Genomic DNA, 21,189 nt, shown 5'->3' on the forward strand with positions numbered 1-21,189 from the left:
TAAGAGCGTCCATTAGGTAAATGTTCTTTCGAAGCTTCAGTACTAATAAAATCGGCTTAACTGCTACAGATTAACTGCGGGGCATACCATAGTTTCTCATACTTGGATATGAAACACGATATTAACTTATAAACTTAGCCTATGCACACAAGTGTGTCTTTATCTTATCTGCCATAAATATGCATGTGTGTATTCTTCCTTGCTCTTTGCAATTGAGAATACTCTGCTGATTGCTTAAAAGTTGCTCGAAAAATTAGTGTATCTGTATGAACTACATTCATATGCATTGTATATACTGCGGTTTATGCTGCGATTTCTCTAGCGTTTTTAATCCAATTAAAAGCACATTGATTGTACATGTGTATATACGATGTGTGTCTGTGTGTTCTGTTCGAGTGAGTGGCCGTTTCAGGGGAGAAGAGGATTAATTAATTTATCTGTTCTGTCGAACAAACTATTTCGATACCTAACTTGCCTTCACCTTTACCTTTACCTTTACCTTTAACTTTACATCTTCATGATTCGACATTTTCTTGAAAAGTTCTTGGTCATGTTCTAGTTTTTCTTGTAGTTTGTTGTTGTGCTATTTTCCAATGGTATGGCTGAAGTTGTTGCTCCTGGATTTCCCTTTGCTGGAGTGCCAGTTGCTGCGACAGCGATGAATCAATCAATGGAACAATGTCCCTGCTCCCATTGCTGAACCAAAAGCAAACTGTGCGGGCGGATGAACGAAGGCGACGAGGACGAGGACCAACGACGCCAACGATGACGAGTGGTGGTGTTGGTTGAGAACAGAAGTGCCCTGAGACCGAGCCCCAGCCAGCTGGAATGTAGATGGAGTGGAAATGTTGGGGGCAGGCAGGGCTCAGGACATGTGCGTTTGGGTTGCGTTCCACTGCTCTAGAGTCTTTTGGATTTCTGCAGAGTTGTTCTGGCAGTCGCTGGGAGCATAACTAACAATAGTTGCCATTACCATACCACGGAAAGGTCCAGCACCATCAGTGCGGAAGCATCAGAGGCCGTGCCGTGCTGCTCAGTCTATGATGCGACTTGTCGATGCTTGCGCCCCCACATCCACCTCCGCCGTACTCGTCGTAGCTAAGCAGAGGGGATATCTTGAGGCCAGTCTTCTCGGGGATAATCTTGAAGTGGGGCTGGTCGGCACTCACCAGCAGAGGCCGCTTCATCGACGAGTGCATGTACTCGTGAGGGTGTGGATGGTGATGTGCCGCCGCTCCAAGGGGTCGCCGGGTGCTGGGCACGTTCATTTTCTTGCACGGCTCCGGCTTGCTCTCATAGTTCATCTGGCAGTTCTCCGGCGAGTACTTGTTCGGCTTGTAGATGGAGAAGATGTTGTTGATCAGACTTAGGGCAGACTGGCCTCCGGCGGAGGCATGGTGGATGCCGGCTGTGGGCTGCTGGGTGAGCACGTTGCCCACAGTCCCGTGACTGTGCTCGGGGTAGAAGTTATTGTACTGGTACGAGGGCAGGATGTCCGCAGTCGGATAGATCTTGTGTCCATAGCCTGCCGAATGCCCATAGGTGGGCGCAAGACCCGCTCCAGAGATGTGATGGAAGGAGGGGCTGTCGGCTCCGTTCTCAAAAAAAGGATATCCAGCATTGTTGGACGACTCACTGGAGTCCAGCTGCGGTGGCGAGGGCATGCCCTCGAGCAGCGACTTCTTGATCATCAGGCGCTCGTGCTCCCGGTCATGAAGGTCGATGGGCTGTCCGTTGTTGTAGCACCTCACATTGACGTTCTTCACCTTGAGGCTGCTTTGCATGTTGCGCCGCATGTCCATGTTGATGGGACTGGGCGGTTTGTCAAGCTGCTCCCAGTACTTCTCCAGATCAATGTTGAAGTCCTCCAGATCGATTTCGGTTGTGTCCGAGCAAGTGTCGTCGTCGTGAAACAGGTTTGATGGCTCCATTTCCAGCAACGATTTGCTGCGCGTGGGTCGCTGGTAGTTGGGGTACCGACGCACTGGGCTGCGCGGAGCAGGTGCTGCGGCCATATAGCGCTCGTCCTCGTCCAGGAACTTGTCCTGCAGCAGCAGGCGCTCGCGCTCCGCTCGTATGAAGTGCTCTAGATCGGTGTCGTAGCGGCAGTGCATGTGCTCCTCCTCCTCGGCCGCCGGATGGTGGCCGGGGCAGTGGACACGCGACCGTGGTCGAACCACCACATGATGGGCCTGTGCTTGCCGGTGGCAGCAACAGTCGTCTGCAGCGCAGCAACAGATTACCGTGGGGGCCGGCGTCCGCGGACCCCGCCCCGCCCGGTGATCGGCCTCTGCCCGCTCTTCGAATAGCCAGTCCGCTGCATTCAGACTCAGATTCCTGTTGCTGCCAGCGAGCAACTGCTGCGATGGGGCGCGACCCCGCGATCTGGCTGTCACCAGGGGGGGTGCTACCCCCACCTCTGATACCGGATAGATCTCGTCCAGCAGGCACCTAGCGCTGGTGCACTGGTCCCGCGCGCAACACCTGTGTGCCAGGCTTCGCTCGTCCAGACTGTTACTGTAGAGCATGTTCATGTTGCGCCTGTAGGCTTCGCGCTTCTCTCGCCGCGTGTTTGAGGCGGGGGGCAGCTCGTAGTCGATGATGTCGAATGGCATTGTCTTGGTGCTGGCACTGAATGAGTAGGACTTGGGCACTCCTGATCGGTTTTTCAGTATGGAGGTGGTGGCGGGAGCAGCAGCGCCACTCCCACTCGCACTTCCACTGGCCACGCCGCCGCCACCCTCAAAGACGTTGCCCTCGAAGCACAAGCTCTGCGATTTGGGGTACTGGAACTCTTTGCAGCTCTTGGATCGGTGCAGGCCGTATCCTGGGGAGCCCTCGCCCTCTCCGCGCCTCTCCCGATTGACGCCTGCCTCCTCCGTATACTTCTCGTCGAGCTCGTTAATGTCGCGGAGAGTGCGGTAAGGGCCGTACTTGATGCACTCGGGGACATAGTCCTCATCCATGTCATCCGAGCGATTGGAGTATATGTTGTCCGTGTACCAGGTGTTGTCGAGCTGCTTTGGTCTTGGCTTGGCCTGTAGAAGCTTGTCCCGCTTCGACTGGCGGTAGCTCTCGAAGCATATGTTCTTCATCTTCTCCAGCTTATGCTCGCGAATCCGTTCCCAGTTCTCCCAATTCTTGTCGTTCTTGTTCCGGCGTCCGGAGAGAATGAGTACGTCCTTGTCCTTTTCCCAATCGGCACAGCTCTCGTCGCCATAGTCGATGTTCAGTCGCTTCGTCTCGGCCTCAGCTTCCCTTGGAATTTGGTGATTTGAGTGGGTGGTGTGTGGTGGTGCATGTGCGACACTACTTCCGGCTAAGCTGCTATTATCGTTAACTACAATTCTAATTCTACGCTTGGTCTTCTCCGTTGTCCTCGACGAGGACGACGACGTTTGCATTGCTGACTTCTGCGGCCTACTCCGCTCATCAGAAGGCGGCTCATCTTCTGGCTCTTCTGGCTGTCACACCTCCTGCAGATACTTGACCGGACAGTAGCCCTGTCGGCTGTCGGCTGAGCGCACCATGCACATACCATTGACCTCATCGCCGATCTAAGTAAAAAAGCCGAAAAGCCGAAATGTTAGCCTAATCGTAGTTCTCGCACTATTCTACGTTACCTGTATGACAATCTGGTCTCTCAGCAGCGTTATTTTTTCACTGCGCTCCCCATCGGACACTTGCAGATTGTGGGTAACCTGCAGCGGCTTCTCACTGGCGTTCAGACGCACACAGTACTTGGATGGAAAAAAGCCAACGCGTCCCAGCACCTTCCCCTTCCACCAGTCTGGATCGGATGTGTCAATGACAGTCACCTGAATTAATTAGGAGAAAAAAATGTAGATTAAGAGAGGTCATCTACAAATGAAATAGTGGCACCTCTTAATATTTGTGAGCTGAATATCGATACACTTTAAACTCCACTAGATGTGACTTAAGCTAATTGGCAGGAGTAAGTGATTTGCACTTCAAATGTATAAATTGGACTCTAAACTTGTCCGTCTTTCAGTCAATTAAAGTAGAATATGATGCAGTATATGATAACCTGCATGCATTTATGCAAATGCTAATGGCAAACACAAAAGTTGATTGCAATGCAGATCCAAGTATCTATCAGGCATCGACTGCCATTACTGTCGACTGAATACACTAATTATAACAATAATTGAACAGATTGCTAAACTGGCAAGGACGAAACCCGAACAAAAGTTAATCTGTAAATATTGAACACTTTGCCGGCGGGTAGGGAGGATGAGCAATCGCAATCAGCGAAAGTACACAAAAAACGCAGCAACTATTATTATTTCTTCTTATTCGCGTTCTTTGCGTTGTCCTGTTTACGCAGTATAAAAGGAGATCTCCTCTCTCTTCGGTCTTCTGTCTTTGTGCATACACACGACCTCGTACATACGAGTGTACTATAAATAAAGGGAGGGGGTTTTGTTGTCCTTGCTCGTTTTAATATTGAATGAAGTATGGGGAATGGGCAATGGGAAATGCGAATATGTGTGTATACATTTCTGATTTTGTTATGCCAATTTCCTGTGCAGCCATTGTGTGCACTAAGCTCTCCGCTTAGTGGATTAAACAAAGCGTGTTGTTTATTATTCATACTCGTGCAAACACACATACAAACCGTACCGATGAGAAAAAAAGAGAGAGGGAGAGTTTTTGCTCACCTTGTAGCCCGCCTTGAGGTCCAGCTCATCGGGATGTCGAGCCTTGAAGTTGTAGAGGATGACGTACAAGTTGGTGGGCAGCAGACGATGCGATTTCTTGAAAATGTCGAAGCGGATGGGATGGGATTAGATTGTAGAATGCGTGAATGCAGGTGCAGTCATTGTCGGATGGTGCAGGAAAAATCAACACACGAAAGAGAAGGGGATTGAACAGGGATGGGGGAATACCTGGGGATGTCTTACTGGTGAGATGCATGGCGAAGTGCTGGCCGATGACTGTGACTTCTCCAATTCATCTGGCAGGTCGACGCTGCCACCACGCATGCCACGTGTGGCATACAACAGCTTGCGGCCCGTATGCGAAGGACTCGATGGTGCTGTAATGGTTTTGGATGCGTTAATCCCTGTTCCAGGACATGCTCAATGTGTTTTGGTTAGTTTGCAAGTTAGAATACAAGTGAATGAACGTAAAAGAACAAGATTAGCAATAGAGAAATTATGTATAAAATATGCATAAAGATAAAATGTATACAAGAGGAAGATAGAGAGAGGTTAGCGGGAGATTAGTTTAGATTAGGCGCAGTGCTTCAAACATACTTCATAAAGTCCCCACCAAAGTTCTATGTACTTATGTAATTGTAGCAAATTTTACGAGATTAACCATATCTAACTACTCAACGAAACTTTACTTTACTCTGCGTTTTCAGCGTATTTACATTATAAGCGACTACATAGGAAAGCTCTTTCAGTTATGCGATAGGTTGTGGTGTGACTTCAATGATGGTGTTATATAGGGTGTATACGTACTAGACCGGGAAATTAGAGTGAGATCGAATCGAGATTCGTTAGGAAGCGAAAGAGGTTGGTGCCCTTTTTCAATAGTTGATCGTAGGTACATAGGTGGATAGCTCTGGATGGCTCTGTGTAGCGCCGAGAGTACTCGTTGGTCTCAGACGTTCGTAACGTTCGTAACGTTCGTAACGTTCGGTTTCGGTATCGGTATCGTTATAGGCGTCGGCCTTGGGACCAGTTACGGAAACGGAACGGGAAGATTTACTGGGTTGCTACTTACAGTGCAGACGGCTGTTGTTCGATGGAGGAGTGCTGTGCTCCAGGTGGCCACCCGATCCGCCGTGATAGTAGCCCGGGGCCGCTGATGTCGAAGCGCCCGCTACCGGCAACTGCGGACGTCGACGGAATTGGCCGTGCAGCTCCGACGACTCGGGGGAGTCCAGGCTCAGGGATTTCATGCGTAAGTTCAACTTTTGGCGGCGCGGTGAGTGCGGTGCTGTTGTTGTAGTTGTTGTATTTGTTGTTGATTTTGTTAGGGTTTTTGATTTGTGGGTGTGTTAGGTTGTGTTTTGTTTTGTTTTGTTTTGTTGTATTTGTGGTCAGACAATACACAACATGAGAGTTGATTTCGATAAAACGTGGAATAAAAATATATTGATTTTAATTTTTAATTTGTTCAGCATTGATCATGTAATGAAAAATATAATCTATGGGTACATCTACAGTTCCAAGACAGAAACCAAACAAATACCGAAAATGTAATCAAAAGAAATGAGAAAATTCAGTAAATAGCCTTACGCCTTGACACTGAGAGAGAGGTTATTGACATAGAAGTACTACTTATGTAGTAGTTGGTAATATCAATTTTGTGTATTAACCTAACAACATTCAACGTTTAGAGACAGAATAAGAGAGACAGCGAGTGTGTGTGTGTCGGAACGGAACTTTTTGCTGTCGTGAAAAATAATGAAAAACTTGTTTCCAATACTGAACAGTGTGGCAGAAGTACTTACAAATGTATGTATGTATGTATGGATGTACATATGTATGTGGGAGTGTCCATGGAAAATGAATGGAATGAAATGAAAAAAAAAAAGCTATGTTCTTATAAGAGTGTGTTAATGCGAATTCCCTTGGACATCCGTCGGGTGTTGTCTGTGCAATATGTACAACAATCAAACAACAAACCAATGAAAATGTGCAATCGTCAAATATAACTTAATACTTTAATAAAGTAGTACATGTAGAGTACAGTACGTTTAAGATAGCTCACATCCAAGCTCTACAGAGTTACAAGAATTCAAATTAACTAATATATTTAAGAGTACATATAAGTACTTATATATTTATGTATGTATGCATGAGTTGGTAAATTAACTATTTCGAGTATTTTATAATAATTACTGTGATGCATTTTTTAACATTAATTGAGGGAGGATTCATTTCTAAAGGGTAGAAAATATTTCAAACTTAAAAGATAGGAGGTAAAAATAATCGATAAAATTATAATATCTTTATTTTATCTATGTATATGTTGGCTGTAAGTGTCGCTTCGCAGTGTTTCTCCACCCCTTTCTTCTCCGTTCTTCGTTGTTCTCCTCTTATAATTTGTATCATTCTTGTCATCTGTGCCTTCTGTGCCTTAGCTTAGCCGGCCTCTTCGCCTGGCTCTCGACACATCCGGGAGACTGGTCTCTGGGCTCTTAAGGATGGGTCGCGGCAGCATCAGGGGCTCGCCAAAGGGACGCGCTGTGTCAGTTTTCGGATTCGTTGATGCTGTGTCAAATAAGTATATTATATCATCGCTTGTAATTTCAACCCACGAGTTTTCGGCAAGTTTTCATGGTTAGTAGCGCTTCGATGGATCCAGCTGATTTGAATAGGATCCGTATGGCCCTGGCCCCAAGCATGGTTAAAGGTTACCCCAGGCCAGAGCAAAGAAAGGCGAATTAAAACTAATTATGCCAAATGAAGACACAAAGACCGAAAGAAAATATTTAACATTAAGACGGCAGCGTTCATGCATAAGGAAAACGAAAAGAAGCGGGCACTGAGTAAAGTAAAGGGGAGAACAGGGACCACCAGCAGGCCCAAGTAATAGAGCAGAAACATAATCCTAGGGTAATAACTACAGAGTCTCGCTCAAAGGAAGTCGAGACCAGCACCAGCCCCGGACGCCAACATGCAGAGAGGAATGGCAAAAATAAAATAGCTCCAGAAATAACTGATCGACTCTAAGATACCTCTTACTTCTTAAACCCCGAAGCTTTATGGTTTTACAATATAAGATACCTTCATGTAAGGAAAAGTATATACTAAATAAATAATAGAGTAGAATAGAATTTTCTTGTTGCATATAGTTGCATGGATACATTATACCCTGGTACTCTGCGAGTAAGGCTCAGCATAAAAGCAGAGGGAAAGCCCTAGGAATGGGAGGCTCAAAAAAGAAAGAAAAAATTGTGTGTGTCGTAGCAATTTTTAGCATAATTATGTTCGGCTAGGGACCGGGGACCGACCCCAGATCCTAGCTCCCAGCCATGCATACCCGTCGCCGTCCCCGTCCCTATCGCCGCCTCCCCTTCTGCTCACGCTACGAAGCTGCATAGCCGAAGAGAAAAAAGTTTTCCGCACGCGACTTTAAAGTTGTTTCTGCGGGCGAATTCTGAAGCAGGAGCGGGGGGAGAAGCTGGAGCTGGAGCTGACGCTGGAGCATCAGAAATACAGCAAGCATAAAGTACAAATGAACTCGCCGTGAATCGAGTTGGGCGAAAAAAGTTTGTTCCCTGCCAGAAGTATTCGTGGTAGTACATTCCATTTACTGGGGAGCTATGCGTCTGAATTTTAGCACAAAAGCTGACAATGGCCTGCAATTTACACGGCATCAACAGCAACAGTAGCCGGAGCTGTGGGTGAGGGCTGCAGGGCTGAACTAAAGGGGGTACCACGTTGTACTGGATGGAGTCAGTTCGTAGTCAGTCTTTCGTTTTAAACCAAGCTGGAGCCGTGATGAAGCTGCTTTCAGCACAAATGCACGGCCATGCACACAAACGATGGGAATTTGCGCCTGAATTGCAGTAGTTGTGCTTGCTGCTGCCGAAGCCGCTGCCGTTGTTCTTGTTGTTGTTTGTTGGTGTGCAACGGAAATGAGCCATTTGCTTGAAGTGCAAACTGGGTTAAGACTAATTGGCATTTACTCTGGTCTTCGTTTGAGCGGTCTCATGTCTCGTCACGGGCTCCGCTGCTTGGATTTCACGACTCGAAATTAAAATAACTAAAAGGCGCCTTCCTCTTGTCTTTCTTTGGCTTGGGTGCAAACACTTATTGTAAATACAAACACTCTCAGAGCAACACACATGACAAACACATATGTATGTACGTAGAAACAAACATCTGCGGCCTGCCACATGTAAAGACATTAATTAATCGAAGACAAGTCTCGGCGTACCGAAGGTCTAAGTACCCCTGCAGATCGATCATTGCCTCGTCAGCTTTGCACTTTAATTCTACTGATATTCATTTAATTGGAAATATTCTGGCAAATTATATCACCCTCTGCAAGAGTATCTAGTAACACTGAAACACTTTTTAAACATCAATTGCGGTGAAAACTAAAAGCAGTAAAATTTGTAGATGCTGATGTTTGTCTTGGTGTTGATGTTGAGGTCGATGTCGATGCGGTGCTGATTGAAGTTGTTGCAATGTCAAAGGGGGGACTTGTTTGCCATCTAAATTTCGAGTTAAAGCTACTCGTAGACGCTGGGGGTGGTGAAGATGTTGGGGTAATGGCCTAATGGTAATGACTGATGGTGATTCATAAGAGGGTTGTCGGAAAGGTTGTGAAGCATGTGATAATGACAATAAAGTCTATTGCTACGATTATGGCTATGTTTATGCTTATGTTGTGGCTCTTGCTCGTAATTACTTTCCGGCAACGAAATCGATCGATTCTGGGAAGATTTTTTCCGCAAGAGTCCGTAGCCGGAGAGCGGTCGAAACCCGGCGAACAGGCGCCTTCGTAGTCCCGTATCGCTCACGGGATAGCTGCTACCGCTGCCGGTGGTCGTGCTGCCCGTGGCACTTGCACCAGCGCCACCGCTCCCGGATGGCTGATGATGCAAGGGCGATGCTGTTGCTGAAGAGGATGCGGCAAACTGTGGACCCGCATACGGCTGATGCATGGCGCTGGCGGTGTAGTAGTTGATGCCGAAGCCATTGCTGATGTACGCTGAGCTGGACATATTCGAGACGGGGGCAAAGAACTGCCCGCAGCGTTGATCTTTGTGTGTCGGTTGGTTGTTTGATGTTGTTTGTTATTTTATTGGTTATTTGGTTAATTGGTGGTGGCAAGCGAAACGAAAATTGGCAAAAAAGATATGGACACGAAATAATATAGATATATATATCTTATATATGTATTTGTTTGTATTTTGCACATTTCACTAAACACTAAAGAATGTGTCTGTTCTGTGTGTGCAAAGCTCTAATTCCCCACCCTAGGCAATCTCCAATCAATCAGTCAAGGACTACATTTACACTGTCCTAATTGGAATAATGCAGCTAGAGACCATGCCAGTTGCTGCTGTTTTCAGTTGCACTGAACGACAACATGCAACTGCGGCGCTAATTATCTGCACACTTGTCAAGATTTGGGACGTTTTGCGTCTAGGGCAACTGCTCGGAAATGCTGATTTAAGCAAGCCACAAATAGCAACGTCATTTTGTGTGTGTTTGCTCCATGTCGAGACAATGGAAGAGTCGGGTACGGTGACGGGTCAGTGTCCGTCCCGTCTGCCCTAGGCGTTTTGTGGCAATGTATTTTAATTGAAGCTCATTCGTTCATATGGCAAACCCACCCTGATAAGGCTGCAACACAACACTCATCCATCAGAAACCCACTCGGAATCTCGGAATCAAGCTGACAACTCTGTTGACTCTCCTCGGCTAGATTATTTGTGTGGAGAATTCGCGGATATAATCTTGATATATAGCACAAGTAAACCAAGTGTTTAGCATATACAAATTAATTGCGGTTAACTAAATACGATATGGCTCATGGATACTGGATATGTATGTAAATATGTGTATGCGCTAGTTATGTATGTAACTATGCTGACTAGGATAAAATGTATTCAGCAACTGTTCCAGTCAAAAGCATTTCAAATACAACTCTTAAATATATATTTTATTTCTAGACAAAATGCATATTAATGTGTTTGTGTGTCTGTCATTGATCCATCTGTATGTGGTTGGTGGTTGGAAGTGTGTGTAGATGTGTGTGTGTGTGTGTGTGTGTGTGTGTGTGTGTGTGTGTGTGTGTGTGTGTGTGTGTGTGTGTTTGGGATTTGTTTAGATGCTGGTCAAAATCTAAGTCGCAAGCTAAGTCAACTGCCAAGCGAAGCAATAATGAGGGCAACTTTATGGCTTGGGCAATGCGAATGAAACTGAAATTGACTTGCCATGGATAGACGCTAGATACAATTTTTTAAGAAAAAGACAGAGTAAATGCAATCGAGTGTGACTAAATACATCTAAGATATGTGAGTTTATGGATGAGCAGCTACTATCTCAAGAAGATGTGGTGGAAATATTTGTGAGAAAGGAAAATCTACATGAGGGAGCTTTTGAATTGGAGTCGAGCCGACTTAAGCTTAATGTGAAGTGTGAAAGTGTTAGGCTAGAGAAATGCTTAGGGAAGGGTTTCTATTTCTAGTTGGGTGAGTAGCTGAAGCACTGAGACGGGTTACGGGATACAGAATAGGGGATACTGGACTAGAGACAGAAACGAGATCGAAAGGAAGAGAATCAGAGAGGGGAACACAGATAGTACAAAAAGATTAAACCAAAACCAAGACCGAAACCAAAACCGAAACTACAAAAAAACATACGAGTATTATGAAAAGATTAAATCAATGTGGAACTCAGGATACAGATAATGATACAAAAAGAGATAAATGTGAAGTGAGTTTAGTAACGAAAGAAATATGGGGATAGTGGAAGAGATAGTTGAGAGAGCTATTGTAGAGAGTAACAACAAACTACTTTTGCTGCAATTTGTTTGCTGGTGATTTGTCGGACCTGAACTACTAGATATATCTTGAGTGGGCACTGGCAGGCCGCCACGCTGCTGCTGCAGCTCCTGTTGCTGCAGTTGCACGCCCAAAATGGGCATAGCCACGGGCGGCGGTCGCACGCCCCGTCCGGCTCGCACAGCTGCCGCCTGCGCCACCGACGCCAGACTTCGTTGCTGCTGCTGATATTGCTGCTGCTGTTGCAATTGCTGCTGCTGCTGCTGTTGCAATTGTTGCTGTTGCTGCTGTTGTAGTTGTTGTTGTTGCTGCTGCTGCTGCTGCTGCTCCTGCAAAGCTAGCTCGGAGACACTGACAATGGGTATATCGACGGGCCGTGGGCCCGGCACCATCTCCCGCTCTGTGAATGCGGGTCCGGGGATCGAGCCTCCCACGAAGCTGCCATCCAAAACCTTCGCCTGGACGGATTTGTCGGCGCCTGCTGCAAGATGTCCGGATTTGAGTTCGCCGGCTTGTTTCAGCACTCGATAAATTTGATCGATTTCGGTTATTTCTTTGAGTGCCGTAGGAGAGTTGACAAGTTGATTCGGTTGATTGGTTGTTGGTTGTTGGTTGGTTGGTTGGTGAAGGTCGGTGGTGGCCAGTTTTGATTTTGGTTTGATCGATTTCAATTCGTTTTCAATTTTGGATATACATATACACAAATATCGTATATTGTATTTATGATGATCGTGCGTGGTTGATAGGCATTATTACAAATCGGAAGTGGTTTGAGCAGTTCTCTAATTTGGAATGAGCTTGATGGATGGGGAGGGTGTATGGTGGGTGCCTTGGGGATACTTGTCATAATCTCAACTGCGCAGAAGTAAATGGAAGATAGTGTGGGACCGAGATACGTTTAACGTTTAACTAGTGGGTTTACATATTTATAGTTTAGCATAAGACTCCAGTTGGTGTCTACTTTTGGCCTGCACGTGTAGGCTGCTCGAAGACCCAGCCCAAAGAGTCCCTAAACGTACAATAGCTAGGCGGAATGAGAGTGAGGCAACTTCTAGTGATCTGATCAACATACTGGTGAATTACTGTACGTGTACGAGTACGAGTAGGAGTACGAGTATGTGGTGGATATAACATGCTCCGCTACTGAAACTGATTTCTTTGGGAGCGCCCACAGCTCCTTCGAGTTACCGACGAGGGGCTGTCACTTCAGTATGTGTGTATGTATGTGTTTGTTTGTTTGTTGTATGTATTAATGTTCTATTGACTTTGAGTTTGAGCTGATTGTTCATTCGCTGATTGTCTCGCTAATTAAGTGAATCAAAGCGCAACAGTCAAACAACAACAAAAAATCCAATAAAAATCATAAAGTTCAAGCGCATTGCAGTCTGCAATCGAGCATCTGACGTCGAGACATCATACGACTCATCATATCGCAGATGCTATGTATATATATTGATTTATATGTATGTAGGTACGTACAGATATGGCATATGCTATATAGAGTAATACTGATCGTTTTGATACCTAGTTGCGCAATTCGTTGCATGAACGGCGTCTTTTGACGGAATTTCGCATTTGGATTCGGATTCGGATTCGGATTTGGATTTGGATCCGGCACACTCGACTGATCCTCTGCCTGATCTGCTAGCGTTGCTACCACAACGGGCTCCTGTGGCCATGCTAGTTTTTCGGTGTTCGGTATTGTGGTTTGTCGGAGTGGTGTTCCGTGTTCAATGTTCGGTGGTGTGAGTGGGGGGGGAAGAGGATTTCAAATTGAGTTATTCACATTAATGCTGAGACTACAATTTTGAATTCGTGTTTATTAACTACTTGTACAATGTACATAAATGGCACTTGCATCCCATCTACGTGGAATGCAACAGACTCTGACTCATATCGTTCACGACACTGACACTCGTTCACAGTTCAATGAGCAGGGAAATCATCATCGTCATCCTTCGAGCACCTGCATACGTATCTACATACTGCGTTTCTCCGCATAAAGTCTCTTTATATCTGTTACGAGGGTAACGGGAAAGAAAGAGAGGGCCAAGAAAATTGCAAAAGCTTTTGTTCGCTGGGGCTTAGAGAATTGCGACACAAATCACAAATGCCACAATCTGTGTGCCCCCACGAGTGCCATAAATCCATTGTGAAATCAACTGATACCAAGGCAATCACAATCGCACCCCCTGCAGTGGCAGAGAGTTCACTCCTCCTGACCAACTCAGATCAATAAATGTATGCCAAATGGTACGCAAAATATTGCTTATGTGGCCAGGTGGTAGAGGGACCAGCGACCATACACTAACACAGAGAGCATGCAATGCAATTGTTTCGTGTTAGAAGGCGAGTTCCTGGATAACAATGTGCCAGACGCTGGCGGTCTCCATGCAAATGCAGTTAGAGCATGGTAGCCGAACAAGAACAAATTGTTGGGGGACCAACCAAGCTCAGCCAAGTTTCGCCAAAGTATTTCCCCTGCAAGTCGTTAGTTCCCTGTACAGGGGGTTGGTCTCTGTGTTGGTGAGTGTATGCGGCTGTGTATCTGCGTGTGTTGGCTTGCTTGTGTGTATGTGTGTGTGTACACGAGTGTGTGTTTCGGGGGACATGGTTGTGATGATAATACGTGCCAGATACTTACTTTCCTCCTCAACATCAACACGATTCTCCAGCTCCGAGGTGCTCTTCTGTCGCCGCAGGAGTTTCTGTTTAGGCTGGCAGCGCGGCAGATTCGGGGCACAGTCTCCGTGGGCATTTAGCTTGCAGATGCGGCAGCGTAGACCTTGCCGAGTGTGGCCTAATTCAGAAAAGAAAGGAAAGCAGACAGGATCATTGGCAGCAGGCGGCTAGTGAGGGACTGGGACTTGGCCCATACGCACCTCTCAGTATCTGAGAGCAGGCGTCGCAGGCCGTTATCTTCTTGTACGTGTACTCCTGCAGATGGTGGCTTCCGTCCAGGTTGGGGCGAAGCGGCTCTGAGGCCGTGCTGGAGGCACCATTACGCCTGTTGGGGAAGGGGGAAGGGTTGGAAAAGGGTTTGGCATCAGTAAGTAGGCTTCGCAATGAAGTCGTCGCAAATGTTGCACTTGTCCCCCGTTCCTCGTTACATCACCGGCCAGGTCAGGCCAGGACAGGACATGACAGGAGCAGCTGATCAACTTTATGGCAGCTTTTGTTTCATATTTTATGCTATTTCAGATTGCTTTAACGCACACGGCAAACAATGTCAAATGAACAATGGGGTGTGGACAGGACAATGCAGTATGCAAAAAGGAGATAATAGACAAGGGACATTAATCGAACAGATTGTAGGGTGTGCTTTGACGAAAGAAACATTAGAATAAATGTATTTAAAACCAGGCAACACTCGGGTTTCTTTGCAACCGTTTTCAATTCAATTCATTGTAAATTGGTCGATTTGTTACTGTTCGATTGGACTTCACAGCCAGACACAAACATTCTACATATGTATGTACATTTGTGTGTACCAAATCCATTGCTACGATATTTATGTTCTGCACACAACGAATTCATTTAAACAATTTCATTTCATATTTATTTAACACAGATATACAACCAATTTGCAATTCCCCCCACTCCCCACATCACTACGAGTGTTTACCCGACAAAAGCTGACGTAGCCGACAACGCAAACGGGGGGGAAAGAAGGCTGAGGTTGAGGCCCACTGGCACTGGGGAGTTTGTTCGGACAGACTCAGGCTCAGACCTAGGCTTGGCACCGAACGTCCTGGAATCAGGACCAGACCAGACGTTGATTGTTTGTAAGTGGCTTATGCACACTTCTGCAGTTGAGCACAGAGCAACAGACATGCGGGCAGCCGTACGGACAGGTAATAAAATAAATTCGGTTGGGCGTATCCGCACAATATTTATAAAGTTGTGTGCTGAAAGTGCGTAAAATACGACGAACACAATACTAGTAGAGTTCCTCAATGGCCGAACGAATGGCGAGAAGTGGAAAGTGGGGAAAGTGCAACACTTGTGTATAACCAACGGCAGATGATGATTGATAGATGAGATTGAGTTTGCAGACAGTTCTTAAGCTAAATTAAATATAGTACAAATTATTTTTTGGCATTGTCAACAAATTACCAGGACTGATTTCTGGCCAGATGTCAACTCTCTAAGCGATTTATAATTTAAATACATCTGTATAACATATGTATGTATGTTCATCAGCTATCTGAGTTTTATACGTATGTAGTATGTATGAATGGATCTTTGTATGTAAGTTTACTAGGAAGACTACGACGAGTAATTGAATGTAGTTTTGGGTTCAATGTGTTGGACTACTTATTAGGATAATCGAGCTATTCGTCTAAAATATCGTTATTATTATATTGTACATACATACATACATATACTAGGTAGGTAATCTAGGTATCGAGGTGATGTGGTGTTGGAGGTGTGAATGTGAATGTGAATGTGCCTGTGGTTGCCATAGAAAGCACAATGCTAAAACCAAAGAGCGGCATACATAAATAATTATTCACATTACAAATTTATTATTGGGTTTGTACACTACTTAAAACTTTCAGCAGCCTGAAAATAAACCCCATCAGAACGGAAAAGTACAATAGGCAGCAACAAAAACTGGACCACAGCGAAATGAGTTAACTTTCATTTTGGGGGAGGTCCAGTTTCGGGATTCATTCTGTAATTTTGGTGCGAAACTTTTGTAATATAGCAAAACTCAACTTTTAACTAGGACTTTCTTGTCACGTTTGTAAATACCCGTGCACTCGTGTTAGTATTTTCGTTTATTTATGCAGAGTGTCCGCCTTGCCTTACCACTCCACTCCACTCCACTGATGAATGCACGAAAAGTCGGAAATAATTCGAAACGAAGTTTGTGGGGATAAAGCCCGTTTCCCTAGCACTGACTAAGCCGAGAAGATTTCCAGATTTATCATCATTGGCAGTGCCGGCTGTCGGCATGGAATTAAGTATTGTTGCCATTGGATGCGATGCCTGCTGCAATGGCAGTTGCAGTTGCCACTACCATTTCCCCACTACCATTCCGTTTCCACAGCCAGCAAATAACAAATGCAACAAAATGCTGGCCATTTCTATGGGGTCGGAAGCATCTGTCCAGTCTGTGTGTCCATGTGTATATGTATGGTCGGACTGTGGGTGGATGGAAAATTTATAGTTTTGCAATTTTTCGCATATTTCTCAGTGCTTCAATGGCGCCGAGTGGAATTTACTGTGTCCGCCTGTAGCATCAGCAACTGAAGCAGCAGCAGAAGCAGGAAACTTGTCCGGAATATATCGAGCCCACTCTCGGACACATTTATTCCCAGTTATCGAACAGTGTAAACTTTGCAGCTCTACCATTGTCTTTGCTCCACTTTAACTGAACTGGCTGTAGAGGTATTCGAATTGTTGCAATATTCACCCGTTTTTAATTGCCATATGTGGCAGCAATCGTGATTGATGATGTCGGTGGAGTGGAAGCAGGTGCACTTTATTGCAAAGCGCAACCAGAAAATGGCTAATCTATAGTAATAATAAAATAATAACATATTTTATGGACGTGCTTGAAATCAATTAGTTGCTATAATCAAGGGACAAAGCAGGTTGTTCTTTCAACTAATTGTCTACTGATTTGCGTGCAACATTTACGACAACCTATACTGCTTTGTGGGACATATGTATTTGGGAATTAATTCGATATATTTATATGTATTTTTAAGGGTAGGTAAGGTACATAGATTCTCTAGTTATAGTTACGAATGTCTGTATTTTGGACAGGTGGTGAATTTTTTAGTTGGTGAATTTCGGTTACCTCAAAGTCAAAACGGTTGATACAGCGTGGTACATTTGATTTTGTCGGGGTGGTGGTTGGCTGATTAATCGAGATTTAGTACCGATTTATCGATTGTTTTGAGTGGCAAATGCAAAAGCATTTTAATTTCAATGCGTTAAGTGTTCAAATGAGATGGCATTTATTGTACGTACGGATGTATATTAATAGAGAAAAAGTGTATAGAGAACATTAGTAGTCTGAACTTTTTCCAACAGAGGCAGAGGGTTAACGTTAACTTAACCTAAAGTGGGACTGGACTGGACTGGGCTGGTTTCGTGACGTGACGTGACGTGACGTGACGTAACGTGGAGGGTGGTGGAAGCCCTGCTTGTGTTTGGGATTATCTTTTTAGAGTGCAATTGCTGCATTGCATAATTCGAAGTGTGTAAATATTAGCAATATACTTTCTGTGCTCAAGGCCTTCGCCTGCTGCAGCCTGTGGGCTTTTCATGATTGCTTGAACAATTTTCCGCCTTTTCCGCAAGCTTTTAGTCATATTAATGTGCGGGCGGCTCCTCCTCTGCTCTTGCCCACCGGCACTATTTCATTTTGTATCGTGGTATGGTGGTAGGCGCTCTGCTCTCTCTTTCCTTTCTGCTTTTTATGGATGTGCATGGAAATGGGGATGGGGATGGGAATGGGATACTTTGCTGTGGTTTCTCTTCGGCTTAATGGGCCAATGGGCCTTGCTCTGTGCCTGATAATGTTGTTGTGTCAGAGCAGGAAAGGGGAGGGAGCGGATGGTAGACACTGCATGGGATGATGCAGGGTTAGACTTACCTGTCTGCTTGTTGTGCTGAACCAGAACCAGCAGGCTTTAGGCTCTTAAATGCTTTCAGCCACTTTGTTTTCATCGATGGCGCTGTGGCAGCGGAGAATTTGCGTTCGTTGCGCGGCGACGTCGGCTCAACTTTGCTCACGAACAGCTCCTTCTGCAATAGACAACGAGAGGAAGGGAGAGAGAGAGCAAGGGGAAACGTGCATTAGGCCAAACGCAATTTTCATTTAAACGTCTCACGTTGCAGCTTAATTACAAGCCATTTACACTTTCAACCCGTTTCCATTCCCATTCCCATTCCCATTCCCACACCCATTCGCATTTCATTCTATTCCATTTGCAGCAAAACTTTGTCTGCTATTTGCCAGCCATTTTGATTTCTCTTTTCTCCCTAGGACACAAACACAAACATTACACTCACACATGTAAGCAAACATTCTCGCCAACAAATACACATACATAAATACGAGTGTGTGCACAGGGGAAGTGGAGAGGGGGAGCTCGTTATGGCATAATGGAGCCATGATTACATGGACAACACTGTTTAGGCAGAGAAATGCTTAAATATTTAACTGATATTCTGATAGGCGACAGGCCAGCGCAGCGTTGAATAAAGCTATTTTAATTAATAATCAACACTTTACCGAATGCCGCAAAATGTAATTATGCCTCGCACACACGCACACACAGTCACTGATAAACACACCATGGATACACTCACAGGACAGAACTCTTGGCAATAATTAAAACCACGTGTGACATTTGGTCACAGTTTAGTAAGCCTCGCTGTCCTAGTTGTCCCTTCCCTGTTCTTGCTGGAGTGCGTTGTGCGTTATTCGGCTGCTGGCAGCTGGCTGTCGGCTGTGAGTTGTGCGTTTCAGTTGTTATATATAGCAGCGTGATATTGACACACACAAACATTTCTAGGCGCTATATTTTAATTAGCAAGGTGTATGCTTAATCACTTTATTGAGGCATTGCTGCATTTCTTGTGTAAATTATTGTACAGATACTCAAGTATTCAAAAACCCGCTGATGAGCCAATATGTTTCATAAGCCGATAAATTCTAGAAAGTTGTCAAGGCACAATAATAGGGATTTTTTTACAAAAGTTCCGAAGGAAATAGGAGCAGGATCTTGAAGGTTTTCTGCTAAAATTTCAATATCATTTAATTGACTTTTATTTGCTGGCTGCTTGTACGTAAATTAAATCCATAATCTGAAGGAAGTGCAACTGACGGCACCGCTTCACACCGATTCGCGAGAGACAGAAGTCGGGCGTGATTTTATAAGGCCAGTGGCAGGGGCAGAAGAGAGGCAGCCAAAACAAGTTGAAAATCATTGCACTCAATGCAATTGCCGTATCTATAATGCATCAGGAGCGCGTTCGATTCGGTTCGATTCGCTTCGGTTTGGTTCGGTTCGTTTTTCGGAGGGTGTTTTATTTTTTCCACATGTTATTTTTAGCACTCTGACAGTCTGACAGAAGTTAAAGGAGGCGAGGCCACACACGTTCAGAATGAAAGGGGTGGATGACAGGCAGGATATTAAGTCTGCCATGTGTCCCGTGTCCACATGGTGCAGCGTCATATTAAAATCAATGCATCAGCCACAGCAGCAGGAGAAGCAGCAGCAGGAAGATCAGAAGACGAGCAGAAGCAGGAGCAAGCGATGCAAAACAAAGGTGAATGCCATTTGATGACTGCAGGAGAATGCGCTTATATAAATTAATTCTCTTGCAGCCATTGCAATTAAAAATTAATTTTTCAATCTTTTTCATACTGCCCGACCCGAATGGCACCAAACACAATACAAAATGTGCAATTAATTTGCACGCAAATTCCTTGCAAACGGAATTGGGCATGGACATGGGCCGGGGTGGGTGTTTTTCCTGCATCTTTAACTTTTGCTTGAATCGGATTGTAAAACCCAACAATGTAGGAGAGGCCCCGCCCGCTCGGTAGACTTGACAGAGGCAAGATAAGAAGGTCTCTGGCTCCCGGCTCCTTGTGCTCTTTTGCCGGCTGGCAACCAGCACATTTAAATGCTGTCCACCCCACCCAGAGGCGCGGCCGAGTGGCAGTGGCCGCCCCCGTCTGGCCATAATGGACATGTGCCTGTCATGTTGCCTTTGTCATTGTCGTCACCATTTGAAGGCGGGACTCGGGCCATAAATTTATGCATGCAGTGCATAAAATTCAAATTAAAGAGCTGCTGCACATCCTGCCAGCGACAAGTACACGTTTTGACACTTTACAACAGGCCAAGTCCCATCCAGGCCAGCCTCGTAGCCCGCAGCCATCAGCCAGCAGCCAGCAGTCGACTGCTAAATGACCAGGGGATGGGGAGCAGCACCGTGGGACACCAGGGGACTGGGAGTGGCACTGTCGAGTGGGGCTAGTGGGGGCGGGCAGTTGAGAGATGTGGAAGTCCTGCATCCTGTCCTGTCCTGCAATCAGGGACACCAGCTGCTGCTTCTCTGAGGCAGCTATACTGAAATCAAACGATGGCTTGGCCCAGACCAGAAAGGCTTAAAGTGCTCTCTCTCTCTCCCAGCTTAGGCTTCCACTTCTCTGTCATAAAATGCGACCTAATTGATTTCGCCTAGCTTTTTAAGCTACTTTTCTAACCAAAGGGAAAGGAGCTCCAAAATATGAATACTCGTTAAGTAGAGGATTGGCGAGGGCCTTGGACAGTTTGAAGCAAGTTTCGAGCTTCTCTTTTGCCACTTTAATTATCTGCTATCTGCTGGTTGGCCTCCTCGCTTTCCTTCTGTGGGTCCCTGAAGGGGACCCAGCCAAATTTATGGCTGTCACAATTTTTAATTATGTTTCCCATTGCTAGATTGAAACCACAGAGGTATCGTAAATTGCACAGCCTTTCCAGCGATGTGAAGAACCAACAAAAGGCAAAGCCAAGCGAACATCACCGAACCAACCGTGAAATATCCTCATTAAGCAGCCCGCAACAAAGCAGGCAAGCGACAAAGGATAGGGATTCTTTTGTGATTTGATGTCGGATCTGCTTGACCACGGAGTCCCGACCCGATAGCAAATGCCCCTCGATGCCACTTCC

At 45.6% G+C, this 21,189-nt stretch overlaps 1 protein-coding gene across 1 annotated transcript in view; it reads right to left on the minus strand.

The window, feature by feature from the left end:
• Positions 1-493: 493 nt before the first annotated feature.
• LOC117588028 overlaps positions 494-21,189 on the minus strand; it is a 51,241-nt gene continuing 30,545 nt past the window's right edge. The window contains 10 exon segments of the mRNA XM_034279074.1: positions 494-3,557; positions 3,624-3,818; positions 4,683-4,778; positions 4,926-5,059; positions 5,755-5,970; positions 11,553-11,984; positions 14,148-14,303; positions 14,386-14,510; positions 17,316-17,375; positions 18,117-18,268. Coding sequence (XP_034134965.1) covers positions 954-3,557; positions 3,624-3,818; positions 4,683-4,778; positions 4,926-5,059; positions 5,755-5,970; positions 11,553-11,984; positions 14,148-14,303; positions 14,386-14,510; positions 17,316-17,375; positions 18,117-18,268 — 4,170 coding nt within the window. The 3' untranslated portion in view covers positions 494-953.

The sequence above is a fragment of the Drosophila guanche genome, unplaced genomic scaffold (assembly GCF_900245975.1).
Source record: "Drosophila guanche unplaced genomic scaffold, DGUA_6, whole genome shotgun sequence".
Classification (NCBI taxonomy): Eukaryota; Metazoa; Arthropoda; class Insecta; order Diptera; family Drosophilidae; genus Drosophila; species Drosophila guanche.